The 18577-nt window shown below is 41.9% G+C and overlaps 1 protein-coding gene across 2 annotated transcripts; it reads left to right on the top strand.

Moving 5' to 3' along the window:
- Positions 1–5655: 5655 nt before the first annotated feature.
- Positions 5656–18202, top strand: LOC100552272 (phospholipase A2 inhibitor and Ly6/PLAUR domain-containing protein). Of its 2 annotated transcripts, XM_003222818.4 has the most exons (6): positions 8393–8513; positions 9110–9205; positions 11918–12034; positions 12609–12761; positions 16128–16271; positions 17882–18202. In XM_003222818.4, exons 2-6 carry the CDS (start codon positions 9157–9159, stop codon positions 18022–18024), a joined length of 606 nt encoding a protein of 201 aa, XP_003222866.1. In that variant the 5' UTR covers positions 8393–8513; positions 9110–9156; the 3' UTR covers positions 18025–18202. The 2 variants fall into 2 exon arrangements, with proteins under 2 accessions (XP_062818627.1, XP_003222866.1); XM_062962557.1 differs by lacking the exons at positions 8393–8513; positions 9110–9205 and adding an exon at positions 5656–5716.
- Positions 18203–18577: the final 375 nt, after the last annotated feature.

Here is an 18577-nt window from a genome sequence, read left to right as displayed (position 1 = left end):
TCCTCCTAATCGATATCCTTAAGGGTGCCTTTATTACCTCCCCGCTAAAAGAAGTACCTATTTAACTACTCACATTTCTGCTTTCTACCTGCTAGGTGGGCAGGTTTGCTGAGGCTAACCCTGACCTGGGCTCGAACCACCGACCTTTCAATCAGGAGGGTTTTTCTGCAGCACAGTGGTTTAGCCCGCTGTGCTAAGCCGGGCCCTCACCTCGCCCTTACCCGTTATGCCCCTGGTTGCAGCTCTGAAGGATGGCAAATTATGAAAACTTACTCCAAAGGAAGAATTTACAGGTGTACAATGTCTCTTTAGAATTCATTTATAACTACTGCACACATCGATCTCACCTATAAGTCGAGGGTGGCCAAAATGATGTGTTTTGGTGTGACCCGTGGATAACTTTAGGGTCCTTCTGTGGAGAGGGAAAAGCTATTTGTTTCTCAACAGTTTCTGGATACATACAAGAGTCTATATGGTAAATTTATGTGACGCTATCTGTCATACGTGGCTGACCAGGCAGGGAGAGAAGGCTTCTGACAGGAAGTCATTTCAGAAGCTGCAAATTATGAAATGCCATCTGGGAATAAACATTTGTATTGGTACACCCAGGTTCCTGGAATAATCTGCTAAGGAAGGCAAGCTCAACCACTCCTTTCTATCAACAGTCAACAGCGGGTGTTTAATATCAAAGCAGGGTTCTTGCGAGAACAGGGAGGTGGTATTGACTGGTTTAATGTTACTGTTTCCTTCTTATTGCTGTGTTTTTAATTGTGCATTGAAACTTCTTTTTTAATGCTATAACTGTGTTCTCAATTTGGTTTGACCATTGTGCCATCTGTATGTGGAACACTGGCATATAACCCTTGGACAGGTTTTTATTGAAAGCAAGGAAACTGTGGCAAAAAAAGGCAAATGTCAGCGAAGAAGATTAAGTGAAGTCTGATCCTGAAGGAAAATGCATACTCTATACTCAATAAATCTAGTTTATTTCTTTACATTGTCTTTTATTGTCTTTATTATTATTATTATTATTATTATTATTATTATTATTATTATTATTATTTTATAAGGAGCCTCCAGTGGTGTAGTGGGTTAAAACCTTGTGACTTGAAGGTTGGGTTGCTGACCTGAAGGCTGCCAGGTTTGAATCCAACCTGAGGAGATCATGGATGAGCTCCCTCTATCAGCTCCAGCTCCATGCGGGGACATGAGGATGGTAAAAACATCAAAATATCTGGGCATCCCCTGGGCAACGTCCTTGCAGAAGGTCAATTCTCTCACACCAAAAGTGACTTGCAGTTTCTCAAGTCGTTCCTGACACAATTTTTTTATATACATTATTCGTTATTTATAAAGTACATTTTTCTTATTTAAAAACACGTAACAAAAATTGGTGTGCTTTTGGGCAGGCTGGGACAGATTAGTAGCATTTCAATGGGGAAATCTGATTTGACATAAGAGCAATTTGAGTTAAGAGCTTGGCCAGAGAACAAATTAAACTCATATGCTAAGGTATCACTGTACCGCCTTTTGCAATGTCTCAACATTGTAGCTTGGGGGTAACCTCTGGTTATTCCCACATGTATTACCATGAGGCTCCCTCGTTGGAGGCTTTTAAGCAGAGGTTGGATGGGGATGCTTTGAATGTGATTTCCCTGCTTCTTAGCAGGGGATTGGACTGGATGGCCCATGAGGTCTCTTCCAACTCTATGATTCTATGATTTTATGCGAGGAGCTAGGCTCTGGTACATTGGCTAGAGCAGTGGTTCCCAATTTTTGGTCCTCCAGGTCTTTTGGACATCAGCTTCTGCAATTCCTAACAGCTGCTAAGCCAGATGAGATTTCTGGGAATTGGAGTCCAAAACACCTGGATGACCAAAGACTGGGAAATACTGCACCGGAGTGTGTAGAATGGAAGTGTATAGATTGATTCCTTGATTGTTCGATGGCTGTTAGTCACAACCAAGCAAACATGAATTTCCTGCTCAATGTGGCAAGGTTTGATACTATGGCAGCAGAGTTAGAGACTAGTGTTGATGTGAACTTATGTGATAGTCTCAACTGAGAGTCGCTATAGGCCTTAAATGACTTTAATACTCATATCTGGTGCAATGTTTCTACAAAGAAAAATTTACTGCTTCTGTATTTAATGAGCAGAAGGTACTGTTTCTGCCAGACCTTGTCCACAATGCTCTGCTGGAGTCTGAAGCAATAAATATTGTCTCAGTTGTCTTTGGAGTCTTGTCAGCTTCTGGGTTTGTCTAACATTAATTGGGATAGCAGACAATAGGGAATGTCTTTGAAAATTGTGCAAGTTTCAAGGACATTCTTGCAAGGGAGGAAAAAAAAACCCTAAAGGGTGATGTCATTGCCATGCACTTGCTGCATTAACATAGCTGGCCATGATCCTCAGCTGCCTTGGCCACTTGTGGTTATGTTTTTGGAGAGCAGGAAAAACCGTAAGCCTGGGTTCTCTGACAGAAGGGCCAAGATATGCTGAGGACTAGTAACCACATGCTTCCATTTCCTGCATGAACTGAAGTGAGGGCTTCAGCATTTCATCATGAGGTCTATGACATCCTAGAGGAAGAAGGATGTGGAAAGTCATTTCTTGCCAATGTACTCAATTTTCACCCTTCTAGTATACAGTCCCCAACAAAAGGGAATTAGCCTAAACAAATTTGTTCTTTATTTCCTAAGTTCCTCTGCTGACAACCTGTTTGTACTTTTTCATATGAAATTTCCTGCTTCCTCTTCCTATTCCGTAATCCTGTTTTTTTTCTCTCTCTGATGATATGTTGCCATATTCCACACTTGGGGATACTTACACAGTACACTAGTATAGCTTTATCATTCTCTTTTAAGTGCCATGGCTATGTCTGGTGGAACTGGGATTTGGTGAGGCACAAGAGCCCTCTAACTGGCAAGTCCCAGGATCTTTTAGCATGTTGTCATGACAATTAAGGTGAAATAATAAAGCTGTGATTGTGCTACTCTCTACACTGTTTGAAACAGCACTGTGTGGTGAGTGTAGAGTCATTTAATACAATTTGATTGCATTGAACAGTTGTATTGTATTGGCAGTGTAGATAGGACCTCAGTAGTGTGAAAATTCCCCTGTAGATGGCAGGATTCTCTTTTTATTGGAACAACCAATCTTCAGAAGAACAAAAGTCCCATCTCCAGTGCCATATAAAATTAAGATGATCAGCTTTGAACTGGATTATATGGCAGTGTAGGCTCATATAATCCAGTTCATAGCAGATACAGTAGAGTTCCAGTTAACCGACTTCTGGTTATCCGACTTTCCGTATTATCCGACATGTCAGGTCCTTTGGAGGTGCCCCGTGCACGTTGCTAGGCAGCAATGCGCACAGGGCTCCCCAAAACCTAGTGCTCGCTGTAGGAAGGAGCCCCATCCCTCCGGCAAGCACTCACCCCTTTGGAGGAGCCCCGTGCGCATTGCTAGGCAGCAACGTGCACAGGGAGCTTCCTTAAACTGAGTGCTTGCCGTAGGGATGAGCCCCATCCCTCCGGTGAGCACTTGCCCCTTGGGAAGTGCCTCATGCTTGTTGCTAGGCAACAACGTGCACAGGGCGCTTCCCTAAACTGAGGGCTCGCCGTAGGGATGAGCCCCATCCCTCTAGCAAGCATTTGTCCATTGGGAAGCGCCCCGTGCGCATTGCTAGGAAACAACGCGCACGGGGTGCTTCCCTAAACCGGCTTGCCAGGAGGGATAATAGGACCTCCCTATTATCCGTCAGTTCCAGTTATTCGACATTTGGCCCACCTGTTTATGTCAAATAACCGGAACTCTACTGTAATGTGGATTATCTGCTTTGATAAACTGGATTATACAGCAATGTAGAAGGGGCTTCAGAGATGATATCTCATTTCATATCCCTTCCAAAGCTGATTTTTAGTAAGATGAGTGCCACACAGGGCAAGGATGCCCCATACACAATCACTTTGAATCTGCTCAGCAATAAGAGATGGAGCCCCCGATGGCGTAGTGGGTTAAAGCCTCGTGACTTGAAAGTTGGGTTGCTGACCTGAAGGCTGCCAGGTTTGAATCCAACCCAGGGAGAGCACGGATGAGCTCCCTCTATCAGTTCCATCTCCAGCTCCAGCTCCATGCTGGGACATGAGAGAATCATAGAATCATAGAATAGTAGAGTTGGAAGAGACCTCATGGGCCATCCAGTCCAACCCCCTGCTAAGAAGCAGGAAATCGCATTCAAAGCACCCCCGACAGATGGCCATCCAGCCTCTGCTTAAAAGCCTCCAAAGAAGGAGCCTCCACCACAGCCCGGGGGAGAGAGTTCCACCGTCGAACAGCTCTCACAGTGGGGAAGTTCTTCCTGATGTTCAGGTGGTATCTCCTTTCCTGTAGTTTGAAGCCATTGTTCCACGTCCTAGTCTCCAGGGAAGCAGCACACAAGCTTGCTCCCTCCTCCCTATGACTTCCCCTCATGTATTTATACATGGCTATCATGTCTCCTCTCAGCCTTCTCTGTTGCAGGCTAAACATGCCCAGCTCTTTAAGCCGCTCCTCATAGGGCTTGTTCTCCAGACCCTTAATCATTTTAGTCGCCCTCCTCTGGACGCTTTCCAGCTTTTCAACATCTCCCTTCAATTGCGGTGCCCAAAATTGGACACAGTATTCCAGGTGTGGTCTGACCAAGGCAGAATAGAGGGGTAGCATGACTTCCCTGGATCTAGATGCTATTCCCCTATTGATGCAGGCCAGAATCCCGTTGGCTTTTTTAGCTGCCGCATCACATTGTTGGCTCATGTTTAACTTGTTGTCCACGAGGACTCCAAGGTCTTTTTCACATGTACTGCTGTCAAGCCAGGGGTCCCCCATTCTGTATCTTTGCATTCCATTTTTTCTGCCGAAGTGAAGTATCTTGCCTCCCACAAGGATGGTAAAAACTTCAAAAACATCCGGGCATCCCCTGGGTAACGTCCTTGCAGATGGCCAATTGTCTCACACCAGAAGCGACTTGCAGTTTCTCAAGTTGCTCCTGACACACACACACACACAAAGCAATAAGAGATACGTAGGGAAAGTGAGACTCCATATACACCGGCATATAAAATCCGTATTATCTGCTTTGACCTGGAATATATGGCAGTGTAGACTCATATAATCCAGTTCAAAACAGATAATGTGGATTATAGGTCACTATAGATTCAGCCCCAATGTGGTGTAGTGGTTTGGGCATTGGACAAGGATTCTGAAGACAGGTTTTGAAGCCCGACTCAGTCATGGAAACAATCTCTCAGAGGAAGGTGAATGTAAACTCTTCTGTACAAATCTTGCCAAGAAAACCCTGTGATAGGTTCACCTTCGGATTCCCATAAACTGGAAATGACTTGAAGGGACACAACAGCAAAGGGGAATTGTTCCATCTCCCAGGGGTTTGATTTGCATTCTTCCATGGTTGTAGGGAATAGCATCCTTTTTTGCATTTTTTCCAGGGTTGCTGCAGACTCAGCAGCACTCTGACAGTTAGCCATTAACAGAGATTTGTAACCATTCTGCAAGGCCTTTCCTGCTGAAAGCTTGCAAAGTATCCTTTTTGTTTTTGAGACCACTCCTTTTCCTGGGGATGAAATCTCCATTTTGAAAAGCCTTTTTGCCTTTTTGCAGAAGAGAAAGGATCTCAGATGTGCTTGTGTGGTCAAGCCAGGCCAGCTCAGACAAGCCATCGTAAGTACTGACCTCTTGCCTATAAAACTGGTGCTGAGTTCAGATAGGGGAAGACCTGCTCTTTTCAAGATAGCAACTCAGCACTGGGGCAAATAATATCCCAGGATTTCTTTGCCATTGGAAGAAGCTCTAATTACTTCATCTCCAAGCTAGCTTTGAGCTTAGATAGTGAAAGACCTGCTCTTTTTGATATAGCTGCTCAGGGCTAGGGTAGAGAGGATCTCAGGATCTCTTCGCCTTTGGAAGAAGTTAACCCAGCAACTAAGGGGAAAAGCAAGAAAGGAACGTCTGCAAGGTTTTATAAGTTGACTATTTGTATTTGTAACCTCAACAATTTGTGCCAAGTCTGTCAAGGACTTTGAGAAAATAAAATCTTGTTTGATTGTTCAACTTGAAGTGACTTTGATTACTGGGATTCCTGAGCTTCAAAGTAAGGCCCCCGCAGTTCACCCGGGCAAAGAAAGAAGCACATCGTAAAGCTCTAAAAGGTTCCTGAGTGTGATGGCATAGGAATTTTTCACCATGTACTTTTGGAAGATCAATCACTGAGCAATTGATTTATCTGCAATCCACTAATTGTGAGAGGGAAGTAACAGCTAAATAATACAACTGCAGATATATAATATAATGAAGTAGGATTTTTTTTTTGCAAATGGACAACCAGGGAACAATAAATAATTCCTATATAGCCCTAAAAGGCAATTATGTCCCACCCATATTTGGAATGGGGGAGGAAGGTGATATTCAATGGAGAAGAGGGTAATGGAGCATGTCTGTCTTAACTGAACAGGCCTGATTGAAGTGCACAGATGCTGGGGCATGCCATGTGTTCTCACCCCTCTACAGAGAGGAAAAGGGCAAAACCACTCCTGTCTGAATGTACTATTTCACAGTAAGGGTGTTTCTGTGCAAATAATCATGCAAAATTTTTGCAGGAAAATATAGATGCAAAATAAATGTTCACGGGATAATATATTGTTCCTGAAAACATTTTCTACCACAAAAACAGTTTTGATTTGTTCATAACAAAAGTGCTTTGCGATTTTCCTGCATGGCAAAGGGTTGGACTGAATGGCCCACGTGGTCTCTTCCAACTCTATTATGCTATGATTCTATGAATTATCTCACAGAATTGATTCTTTAAATAATGACATTTTCTCAAGGATGAGAAAATGCTCAAGTATTCTTTAGTAGGCTTGTCCATTTCAGGTGAATCTTGATCCATTTCTGCTTGCCAGATACCAGAAGCCCCCCCATATCTGTTTTCAGGTGCCTCCTGAAAACAGGTGCATTTCTGAAAGAACGTTTTCATTATGTAGCCGAAAAACCAGCTATTCAGTCCATTGGTGGTAATTGGGGGGTGCCTAGGGCACCTTTGTCCCCTGACCCTGTGGCCATTACTCTCCAGGACGAAGAAGACTTTGGTTTTCTCCCACGTCAGCAAGATTCAACTCCTTTCCAGATGCCTCCTGTTGACATCTCCGAGCCAGAGCCAATTAAGGATGCCCCTGAAACAGTGCCGGCTCTCCAGATTCTCCTGAAGGGTTTGTGTTTGATCGCAAGGCATTTTTGAAAACAGAGAGATTGCAGAGACAAAGCTTCAGGAGAAGCGCCAGATTAGCGGAGCGTGGTGACTATGGCTAAGCTCCATTCTCTTGGGAAGAATGTGGGAGTCAGACACCTGGCACGGTGACTATGACAAGCTCAGTTCTCCTGGGAAGTTTTAGGGAGTCAGGCACCTGGTTTGGGGGAGCTTATGAACTTCAATAAAAGTATTGCGCTGGGAACTTTCCTTAGCGGTGTCAACTTTACTTCTTACTAGGAAGCATCATTGTCTCTAGCTCTTGAAATCCAAGCAGCCTGAAGGTGCGCTTACTCTTGAGTAGACCGGGCGCCGGTCTACCTCCTTGCCCAAGTTTGGACTGCGTTTCAGCTCCTGCTCATCTAGTTCATGTCTTGCTCTGAAATCCTGCTTTTGGACATTTACTCCAGAGAATTCTTCTTGCCTCTTTGATCCTTTTCCCCACTCAATACTCGAGCTGAGTTTGAGTGTGTTTCAGTTTCTGGACTTTGGACTTAATATTGGACATAAGACTTTCACTTATTGGACTAATTTTGATCTTTCCTGAAAGGTCAACTGCTTATTCAACTTTGCTGCTTATTTCCTTTTGGAACTTTATTTGCTTTAATAAAGGTATTATATTGTTATTGGCATCTGTGTTGGTTTTCAGTGCTCTCGCTGCCTAGGGGTGTAACGGGGGGGGGGGGGGGGCTTTCCTACCATTCCCATCGTTTTAGGCAATGGCATCGTTTGTCCTTATATCCTTCATTAAGACTTGGAGTAAAAGCATCAGAGTGACTTAAGATACCACTATTCCTGTGATGCTTTCTTCTCAGCCTGCAGAGGAGACCTGGGTTTCAAGAAAGGGCTTAAGAGCAAGGAACAGGTGCCACGTGAGGAGTTCCATGTGCTAGTGCTATAAATATTTTTTTTCTTTGATAAATTGTAGAAGAGAATATGTGTTTAAAAAGTAAATTTCTTTTTAAATGCCATCTACTTTTGAGTAAGTAGGTGGGATTGGGACAACTTAGTGGTTCAGTCACAGCATTTCAAAAAAAGAAGTGGATGTTTAAATGTAAATAAAGTTGTGCAAGGAGTGAGGCAACCTTTGAGCTTATGAAATATGTGCTCAGATTTCTATATAAATAAAGAAGAACACGTGAGTCAAAGAAATTGAGCACATTAAAAGGTTTCTGCTAGATTTATGCCATCTTAGTTTCTGCCTGAGAACTTTCGGTAAGTTTTCCATTACCCATTTATTTGCAATGTCTCTTCTGTTTTTCTGTACCAAGGGTAGAACAGGATTTCTTGATAGAAGGGTTCTGGGAGAAAGATCCTAACTTGTAGGTGTATTTTCCAGTCAGAAAATATACTCCTGCTGTTTTGGGATGCCTCCTGATGACTGTTGGCACAGCTTAGCAGAACATTCTGCACATGGATGGTGTTATGTGACCCTTGCTTTCCATGTCAATGTTCCACAACTGGCTTTGCCATTAAACTCAATTCTGCAATTGTTCACACAACAGATATAGCAGTACTGGGAATAGTTTCTGCAAGGGCAGATTGATGTACATTGGTTTATGGATTTATGATAAAGGCATGTCTGGTATCCAAGGCAAATCAGTGAGGTTCACTTTTGGCATGTGAAATATATTCCAGAATAACTAAAATAGGATTTACCATCTTGATATCTTCTTTAAGGAGCAGGCTAAAACTGAGACAAGATTGGGTGACACAGAAGTCACCAACTACCACTGTTTGACCTGTTTAGAATAAATTTCCTTCAATTCTATCAACTGATTGTTATTAAATTATGTTGATTTGCATCACAGATACAGTTTGCTTCTGAAGCTATCCTTCTGAATTCATCGTTGTCATCATGCAGATTCTTCTGGGAGCCCTTGTCTGCCTTTTTCTTGCTACTTCAGGTAAAAAGGGACTTGTATCTGATGTAGGAATATGACCAATGACCTGTGTAGCAGAAAAGGGTCATCTTTGATAGCCTCTATATTGGAAAGACCAGGATGTATTGCATCAAGGTGCCAGTGATACTGTGTGTGGTGGAGGATGGAGGGCAAGTGGTTATTTAAATCCCAAATGCCCCCTCGTTTCCCCTTTTGCTTCTTGCAACTCCCACTCCCACCTTAACAGCATTGCTGGTTCACCTGAGAGCTGGTAGGAATTTTCACTGCTTTAACTTTAAATATAATATTTATTTATTCATTTATTTAATTTTGCTTACTCTATATTTTGATGGGAACTTTGATGATTGGCTAAGAGTAGTGACTGTCAGGTTGTCAATTGGCAGATAGTGGGGTGAAATACCCTCACTGCCTCTTTCCAGATTTGACACAGAGATAAGCATTATAAAATGGCTATTGTTTAACCCCGGTGGCGAGGTGTGTTAAAGCACTGAGCTGCTGAACTTGCAGACCGAAAGGTCCCAGGTTCAAATCCCGGGAGCGGAGTGAATGCCCGCTGTTGCTCCAGCTTCTACCAACCTAGCCGTTTGAAAACATGCCAATGTGAGTAGATCAATAGGTACCACTCCGGCGGGAAGGTAACGGCGCTCCATGCAGTCATGCCAGCCACATGACCTTGGAGGTGTTTACGAACAACGCTGGCTATTCAGCTTAGAAATGGAGATGAGCACCAACCCCCAGAGTCAGAAATGACTGGACTTAACGTCAGGGGAAACCTTTACCTTACTATTGTTTAATCCAGTTCTCTGTGTCTGTTCTTATTATTTTATGGCTGGTCACCAACGGGATTCTTTCTAGGACTTTATTCTTCCCCAACAAGCTGCTTCTTCCATGTGTTCATTTTGACATAGCAAGAGCTGGTAGCCTCCATGTCAGTGAGATGACAAACCTGTGACTGGTTTTAATCCAAGCTCTAAAGGTGCTATCCAAGGCGCTGAGCCTTGTCTTCCAAACATCTTCACCTTAAAGTATAGACTAAAACCCAGAATAGATTTGCTGCCTTAGTGATGTGGGATATACCAGCTACTATTTTATTGAGGCAAAGATGAAGTATTTTGGCAACATCATGAGAAGACAGGAAAGCTTGGAAAAGATCATGATGCTGGGAAAAATGGAAGGAAAAAGGAAGAGAGGCCAACCAAGGGCGAGATGGATGGACAGTATCCTTGACGTGACTGGCTTGACCTTGAAGGAACTGGGGGCAGTGACAGCTGACAGGAAGCTCTGGTGTGGGCTGGTCCATGATGTCACGAAGAGTCAGAAGCAACTGAACGAATAAAGAAGAAGAAAGAAGAAGATTGTTTTGCCATATGATACAGTATCTCATCATGACTGTCCTGTACAAGAAAATGTCTATAAAAGTTGCATTTTCAAATTCTAAATGAAATACTGCATGAATAAAATTGGGAGAGGCCTCTTCCTGACAAGTACAATGATGCATGATCTTTTCTAGATCTTTTCTGGCATGATGTAGTGATTTAAGTGTTATCTTAGGACATCGTAAATCCAAGGGCTTCACAAAAGAATTGCAAGAGGTGGAGATCGACTCTCTACATTCTTTCCCTCCTCTTTCCCTTCCTTTTGGAAGAAACTAATGTCACTGAGAGTAAAGGAGCCATGCAGGTGGAGGGAGATGTCACAACACGTGCTGGGAGATTTGGTCAGGCAGCATTAAGATGTTGGCAATAGAAGAACCCTACCTACCTCTGTCCTTCTGTTTGAGGGGGAAGCAGAGACGGAGATTGGCTGAGATGCAGGAAAAGATGTGGCATTATTGGTAGGTCTAGACACTATACACAAGGCAATGGCATTTTTGGCCTACATAAATAGTATAGTGTCTAGATCCAGGAAAGTCATGCTCCCCCTCTATTCTGCCTTGGTCAGACCACACCTGGAATACTGCGTTCAATTCTGGGCACCGCAATTGAAGGGAGATGTTGACAAGCTGGAATGTGTCCAGAGGAGGGCAACTAAAATGACCAAGGGTCTGGAGAACAAGCCCTATGAGGAGCGGCTTAAAGAACTGGGCATGTTTAGCCTGCAGGAGAGAAAGCTGAGAGGAGACATGATAGCCATGTATAAATATGTGATGAGAAGTCAGAGAGGAGGGAGAAAGTTTGTTTCCTGCTGCCCTGGAGACTAGGACGCAATGGAACAATGGCTTCAAACTACAGGAAAGGAGATTCCACCTGAACATTAGGAAGAACTTCTTAACTGTGAGAGTTGTTCAGCACTGGAACTCTCTGTCCCGGCATGTGGTTGAGACTCCTTCTTTGGAGGTTTTTAAGCAGAGGCTGGATGTCCATCTTTCTGGGGTGCTTTGAATGTCATCTTCCTGCTTCTTGGCAGGGGGTTAGACTGGATAGCCCTTCCATCATATTCTATGATTCTATGATTCTATTGGGGGAAGCAATGAGCAACTGGGGTTAACACTATGGGTTATCCCACTAGGCAACACTGCAGAAGACCAGTGGGTCACAGAAACTCATTAGGGGACCTCTGGCTCATCACACTCTCCCAGCCTAAGAGGGAGGCAATGGCAATCTTCCACTAAAAAAATCTTGCCAAGAAAATCTTATCACAGGGTTATTTAAGTCAGTGTTGACTTGAAGGCACCTCAAAACAACTACGTGACCTTTTCTATTGTTTCTTCTCCAGGCAATGCATTATACTGCGAAGTCTGCACAAGCTTTGGTACCAGCTGCACAGGTAGCCTCCAGACTTGTAAGGATGGCAATGATACCTGCATCATCGCTGTGGCCGAAAATACACTAGGTTGGTGAGAGAAACCACATCTAACTATGTGCAAAATAACTTGTTTTTGACTCTCCCATTATACAGGATAAAGCAGGCCATCATTGGATGGAAGCTGTACCTCAAACATCAAATAAATAGTTATGGTGTTTATTATCGTTGGTATTTTCCCTGACAAGATGTATTAATAAAGTCAGAGTGCTGTGTAGATTGTCAGCCTGAAGGTACTAAGATATCATGCAAGTTTTGAATATTCTTTTCAGCCCAAGTGATGTGTGGAGCCAACAATCAAAAGGACAGGACCTAATTCTAAGATGTAGTCTATAACTTGACATTTTTTATCACAAGTAGCTAAGCCATGATAACGACTGTTAAAGTTTAGGTTGGGGACAGAGTAAGATTTAAGATGGTCCAAAGGACCTTATTTTAGAAGGTATGAGAACATCAGGCCAGCTAATGCAGATATGGCCTTTTCAAAGCTCTGACTATCACAGACTGCCAGAAGGGAAAAAATAACCCTACCGTCAGAGACTATTTGCCTTCGTTCATGTATCAATGTCATCTAACAAACATTTTCTCATTCTTTCTTCTGCAGTTGGACAGACACTTCAGACCATTACTAAAGGTTGTGTTTCTTCCAGTATCTGTAAAGCTGGGCTAACCTCTATGAATTTTGGACAAGGAAAGAAAATACGATCAAGCACTATTTGTTGTGTGGGAGAGGCCTGCCGAACAGCAGTGCCACAAAGTAAAGTTTACTTTCTTTCTAATGTGTACTTATCATAACATATTTTTTAATATTTTTATAGCCATTTCCATGCATTCAAGGGTGGATAGATCAATATTTTTTTAATGTCATTTGCACTGTATTTATGTTTATTCATTGAATCCACATGAAAATGGCCATTTAAATATGTTCAATTAGTATATTCATTTCAAATAATACTTTTAACATTTAATAAGTTGTTTTCTATGGTCAATGGAGTCATTAGGAGGTCTTTTGGGAGGGGGAGGGAGTCAGATATTTATTAAAAGTCTCTGATGTCTTAAAGCATGTATTGTACTTTCTAGGACTCAGTAGGTCATCTTGTGTGACACTATGGTCAACTTCCTTTAGTCATGCTGGAGGTCTTGGCTATTTCTAGAGAGATATCTCCAGGCATCTCTAGGTTCTCTAATGCAATTCTAAGTTTAGTTTCTGTGTCACTAACCCCAGCAACTATGGAGAGCTCACTATATTTTCTCTGCATGTTTTGTCTTTACGGAACTTGTTGCAAAAAAGTTGCTGATTATACTATGTAACAATGTTTGAAAAAAAATTTTGTTTCTGGGTTGAAAGTGTTATTTCCTTTTTAACGCTGCAGTCCTTACACTGAAAGTTGTGTTATACTCCAGAAACTTCAATTGTGTGGCTGCCACAAACTATGTTGAATTAGTTGATACTCAATGAGATATTACTCATTGAAAAACTATAGGAAAATGTATTGCAGGATTCTTGCAAAAAGGAAGTTTTTGCAGTTTAATAAACTTTTCCCATGTTTTTATGATAGAACTAATTACGAAATGGCATTTACCGTATATACTCGAGTATAAGCCGACCCGAATATAAGCCGAGGCACCTAATTTTACCACAAAAAACTGGGAAAACTTATTGACTCGAGTATAAGCCGAGGGTGGGAAATGGAGCAGTTACTGGTAAATTTCAAAATAAGAATAGATACCAATAAAATTACATTAACTGAGGCATAAGTGGGGTAAATGTTTTTTGAATATTTACCGTATTTCAAAGAAAAACAGTAAGCTAACTCTGTAAGTACATAAGTAGGGTTAACAAAAACAATATGGTATCAACAATAACTTTATAATAATCATCATCATTATCATCATCATCAACAATAACAACAACAACAACAACTTCCTTTGTATCCTGCTCTATCTATCTCCCCATGGGGACTCAGGCTGGCTTCCAACATAGTAACAGGCAAACATTCAATGCCTATATAATCAATGCAGAGCTAGATATAGCTCTATAATTATATATACTAATTTCACATTTGTACTTCCCACCTGAAAAGTTTGCAAATCCTCTGTACATTTCCCTCCTGCAATATTTGCAAGTCCCATTTATCTATGTTTACATCTATCTAGACATCTCTGTATGTGTGTGCATATTTAAAAGGCCTATATCTATATTAATATCTGTCTATCTAGACATTGCTCTATATATAGAGAATTATATCTTTATAGGACTTGCAGAGACTTGCAAACACATGAGGGGAAAATTCATATATTAAATTAATGTATTTGTAGGGGGAAATCTATATATTATTTACAAGCTTTGGGGCATGCGTTTGCCCAAGGAAGAAATGCAAGCAAAGCTCTCCTAAAAACAACTTTGGCCTCTTTTCTCTTCCCCTTTCCCACCTCTTTTATTTATTCCTTTTCAAACTCTAAAAGTAGCCAGAAAAGGCTTTTTAAAACTTCCCTTCCTCTCCCCCCCAAAAAAACCCACCCCGTTTTTGTTTCCTTAGGAATAAAAAGAAATATACACCTTCTGTTGCTCTTCTTTCCCTCCTTCCCTCCCTATTAACTCAAACATTCTTGCAATAATAGTAATAATAATAATAATAATAATAATAATAATAATAATAATAATAATAATAAATCCTGCAAATTTGCAAGAGTCTCTCTTATTCTTCCCCTTCCACCATGCAATATTTTTCTTGCAAGAGGCTCTCACTCACTCTCCTTTCGCTTTTGAAAATATTCCCTTGTCTCTCTCTCTGTCTTAAAAAATAAGATAACTCCTGCCTGGGAGGAGAAGCGGAGAAGGGAGGTTTTGGAAAAGAAAACATACTGTAGTCTCCAGGCTCTGCTGCCTGGCTTGTCCTTGACCCGATTATAAGCCGGGGGAGGCTTTTTCAGCCCCCAAAAAGAGATTTAAAAACTCGGCTTATCTTCGAGTATATACGGTATAACCAGGAACAAAAATCGTGTTACATGGGCCAGTTCCACTCAGGCCTTTAACCCATGCCCAATTTGGTTTAAGAAACCCAATTGGATGTGGGTAAAAGTATGTACACCTCCCCCCAAAACCTCTGCTTTTTTGGGAGGGGGTGTCTAGATTCCCTGCCAGACCTTCCAGCAGGGCACCCAGACACCAAACCAAACCCCCCAGAACAGGCATAAATTAAAAATCACTCACCCGGCCACCATGAAACTGCTACCGGAATCTTTTGGCGCATAGAAATGACATGCCAGGAACGGGGAGAAGAGGAAAATCGCTCCTTGCCCCCCCCCCCTTGGCTTGTCATTTCTATGCACCAGGAGTACTCCATCAGCGACTAGGTGAGTAATTTTTAATGTTTAGGCCGTTTCTGGGGTTTTTTTTTTTGGGAGGGGGTGGGTGCTGTCTTGGCTTTTCCAGGCTCTAATAGCCCAGAAATCCCGAGAAAGTGGTGTGGATTGGGCCCGTGCATCATGTGACACAATCCCCGGGCTCAATCCACACAGGGCCCACACCTGGAATGACCTGACTTGTATGAAAGATCAGGGTCTTTCCAAGTGTCAGATTAATTTGGGACAAAGCAGAATTCTCCTGCTTTGTCTCAAATTAATTTGATTTTACCAGAGAAGTCATTTGGACATCTCTGGTAAAAGCGGCAGGATGGGCCCATAGTGTCATGAGACAGCATCAAAAAGTCATGTAGTCTTGCTCACCAGGGAGAAAACACCTGAAATTCTTTATTCTTGGATATGGAAAATTGCATAACTGAAGATCTACATCCATAGAACCAAACTGTTGTTGAGTTTCGGAAATGTGGATGAGATTGACTGACATACAGATAAAATAATTTTTTCATGCAGTCTACCTTACTTGGAATGATACAATGGTAACTTCACAGAACAGAATCCCCATACTACGTTTCTGACAATTGCGTTTATTAGTTATCTGATATCTGGCTGGAAAGTTCCAAGAAAATCTGGGGGTTGTAGGTTTTGTAAATGCTGTTTATAATTAATAATTAATAATAATAATAATAATAATAATAGCATTGTCCTCAATATTTGCTCCATTTTCCAAATTAATAAGCTTTTCCTGATTTGTTTACAGTTCCTCCACTCATCAGCCAAACCAATGGGAAGCAATGTCCAGCCTGTTATGCTGTGTCGCCCAGCAGCTGCAATGAGGATGAAATTGTGGAGTGTGTTGGATCAGAGGACAGTTGTCTCGATATGGCTGTAACTGTTACTTATGGTAATTCTAATGTCATATGTTATATGCAATGCAGCTATGCCTTTTCTGTTGTGGCCAGGGACAGGATGAGTGGGATCAAAGTGCCATGCTTCTCCAACTGCACTGGTATTTTATGGAAGTATTCCCCCCCCCCCCCCCCCTACAATACTACATACTACTATTCCTGCACAGCTCTTTTAGTGCCACACCATGTCCTTTAGCTCTTGCATTCCAGCCACAATCACTACAACCTATCTCTATCAACATGTTATGCACTTTCTCTTGGTCTGTAAAATCCATAGGACTGGATTAATCATCAGGCTTAGTATGATGTATCATCATTTTCCCATTTCTTTCACTCTTAAAAGGGACTTAAAACAGTTAACAATACTAAAAATAATACAATTTAAAGCCTTAAACACATAAACATTAAAATAAATTCAACATGGAGCCATTGAAATAACTCGCGTAAGTAGAATAGAGTGGCACTTGGGAAGAGTATCAAGACTGACTCCAAGCCATTCATTTGGAGACACTTTTCAAGGAAGCAACTAGAATAAGAGGAGAAAGTTCCCCTTGCCTTTTGTTTGCCATGAAGAACAACATGTAAATAATTTGGAGAATGGGTTGGCCTGCCCGTGAACAAATATTTCCTGGTTGTCTTCACAAATAGGATATTTAACCCATTTATGGAACCACTGGAATATATATCTATATCTATGAATGTCTTATGTAAGTTAATTTTTTAACTGATTTATAGTGTCCTAGCTGTGCCTGGCCACGCGTTGCTGTGGCGAAGTATGGTGGTATGGGAAATAAAGTATTGAGGAATTGGTGGTAGTTAAGGTAAAAGGTAAAGATTTTACCTTACATTAAGTCCATTATAAATGGGTAATATAACTGTGTGGAAGGGCCTTGAGTCTACACTGCCATATAATCCAGTTAAAATCTGATAATCTGTATTTTATAGGCAGCGCGGAAGAGGCCTAAGTGAGGCCTAAGTGAGGCCTAACACTGCCTGTCCCCTGGGCTGAGTGGGTTGCTAGGAGACCAAGTGGGTGGAACTTAGTCTTCTAACTGGCAGCAATTGGATAAAAACAATTATTCCTCTCCCTCTAATTAGGACTTTATTTTTCTTTTCTTTTTGTTGTATGAACGTAGAGGCATGGATGAGGGGTTGTGCTGCCAAGTTTAGTGTTTCTGGGATGTGTAGTTTTGTTGTTTTGTCCTAGGCCGAAATTTCATTACCCTTTTATATATATAGATTGTACAGTTTTTATATGTGTGATTTATTGTAAGCCGCCCTGAGTCCCCTGTTGGGTGAGAAGGGCGGGATATAAATATTGTAATAAATAAATCTCTCTCTCTCTCTCTCTCTCTCTCTCTCCCTCTGTGTGTGTGTGTGTGTGTGTGTGTGTGTGTGTGTGTGAGAGAGAGAGAGAGAGAGAGAGAGAGAGTCAAAGGAATCTCTAGGACTTGGGTCAAATTTTGCCAACAAGGCCTCTACATTTGGCTCATCCATTCCTCATAGAAAAATGGGGAGTGTTCTCTGGATCTTCTTTCATTTGGATAGAAGGTGAACGAGATTCTGTGGCTGTTTGTAACCACCCTGTGCAATCTTTCCTATTCAGGAACTTTTGTTGTCAAAACGCTTCAGAAGGGCTGCGTCACCAAATCAGTCTGTGATGATATTAAAACAGGTGAAACAGAAATGAATGAGGTGCACAGTTTCATCACAAAGGCCACGTGCACAGCAGCCTCCAGCCTGGCCTGAAACGTGGACATAATCACCCACAAACCCGGTATCACCGGCCTCCTTCTGGAAATGGTCTTCATTCAATCCACTTGCATTGTGTTGTATGATTTAACTTTTCCCAAAATAGCTCAAGCCTCTTGGGTGTCTTGGCTGAAATCTGAATGAAATGAATAAAGATTATGAAATATGAGGAAAATGTGTGCCTCTTATGGACTGATGGCAGAGGACAAGGGTTCAGTTCAATGAAGAATCCACTCCAGGTTTTGGTCTGAACTTTAAATTAGCTGGTCAAGATGCGGAATCCTATCTCCATATTAAGTTTTGGTCTTTGGGTATCTCAGAAGTTTAGAATAAAACCTGAATTGGAGCCACCAACTATCACTTTGTGCCTGGTCTAGTACTGCACTGAGAAATCAAAATGATACATAGACCAATTTAGCCAGAGTAGCCTGGAGAGCTACTTCTGCATCACAAACATGCATTGACAGAGGAGTTGGTTCACCAACAGTTGGGCTCTAGTATTCTAAACTTGGGTAGATTATAATGGAAGGATTGTCCTAATGGACTCATG

The sequence above is a fragment of the Anolis carolinensis genome, unplaced genomic scaffold, assembly GCF_035594765.1.
Source record: "Anolis carolinensis isolate JA03-04 unplaced genomic scaffold, rAnoCar3.1.pri scaffold_10, whole genome shotgun sequence".
In the NCBI taxonomy this organism is placed as follows: Eukaryota; Metazoa; Chordata; class Lepidosauria; order Squamata; family Dactyloidae; genus Anolis; species Anolis carolinensis.
Note: the sequence above shows the minus strand (reverse complement) of the source record. Positions and strands in the feature narration are given on the sequence as shown.

Excerpts from the sequence above, each read along its gene's own strand:
- LOC100552272 (XM_003222818.4), top strand. The coding sequence starts at position 9,157 with ATGCAGATTCTTCTGGGAGCCCTTGTCTGCCTTTTTCTTGCTACTTCA. Across the intron at positions 12,035-12,608 it reads TGTGGCCGAAAATACACTAG|TTGGACAGACACTTCAGACC; the intron begins GTTGGTGAGAGA and ends TTTCTTCTGCAG. Across the intron at positions 16,272-17,881 it reads GGCTGTAACTGTTACTTATG|GAACTTTTGTTGTCAAAACG; the intron begins GTAATTCTAATG and ends TTTCCTATTCAG.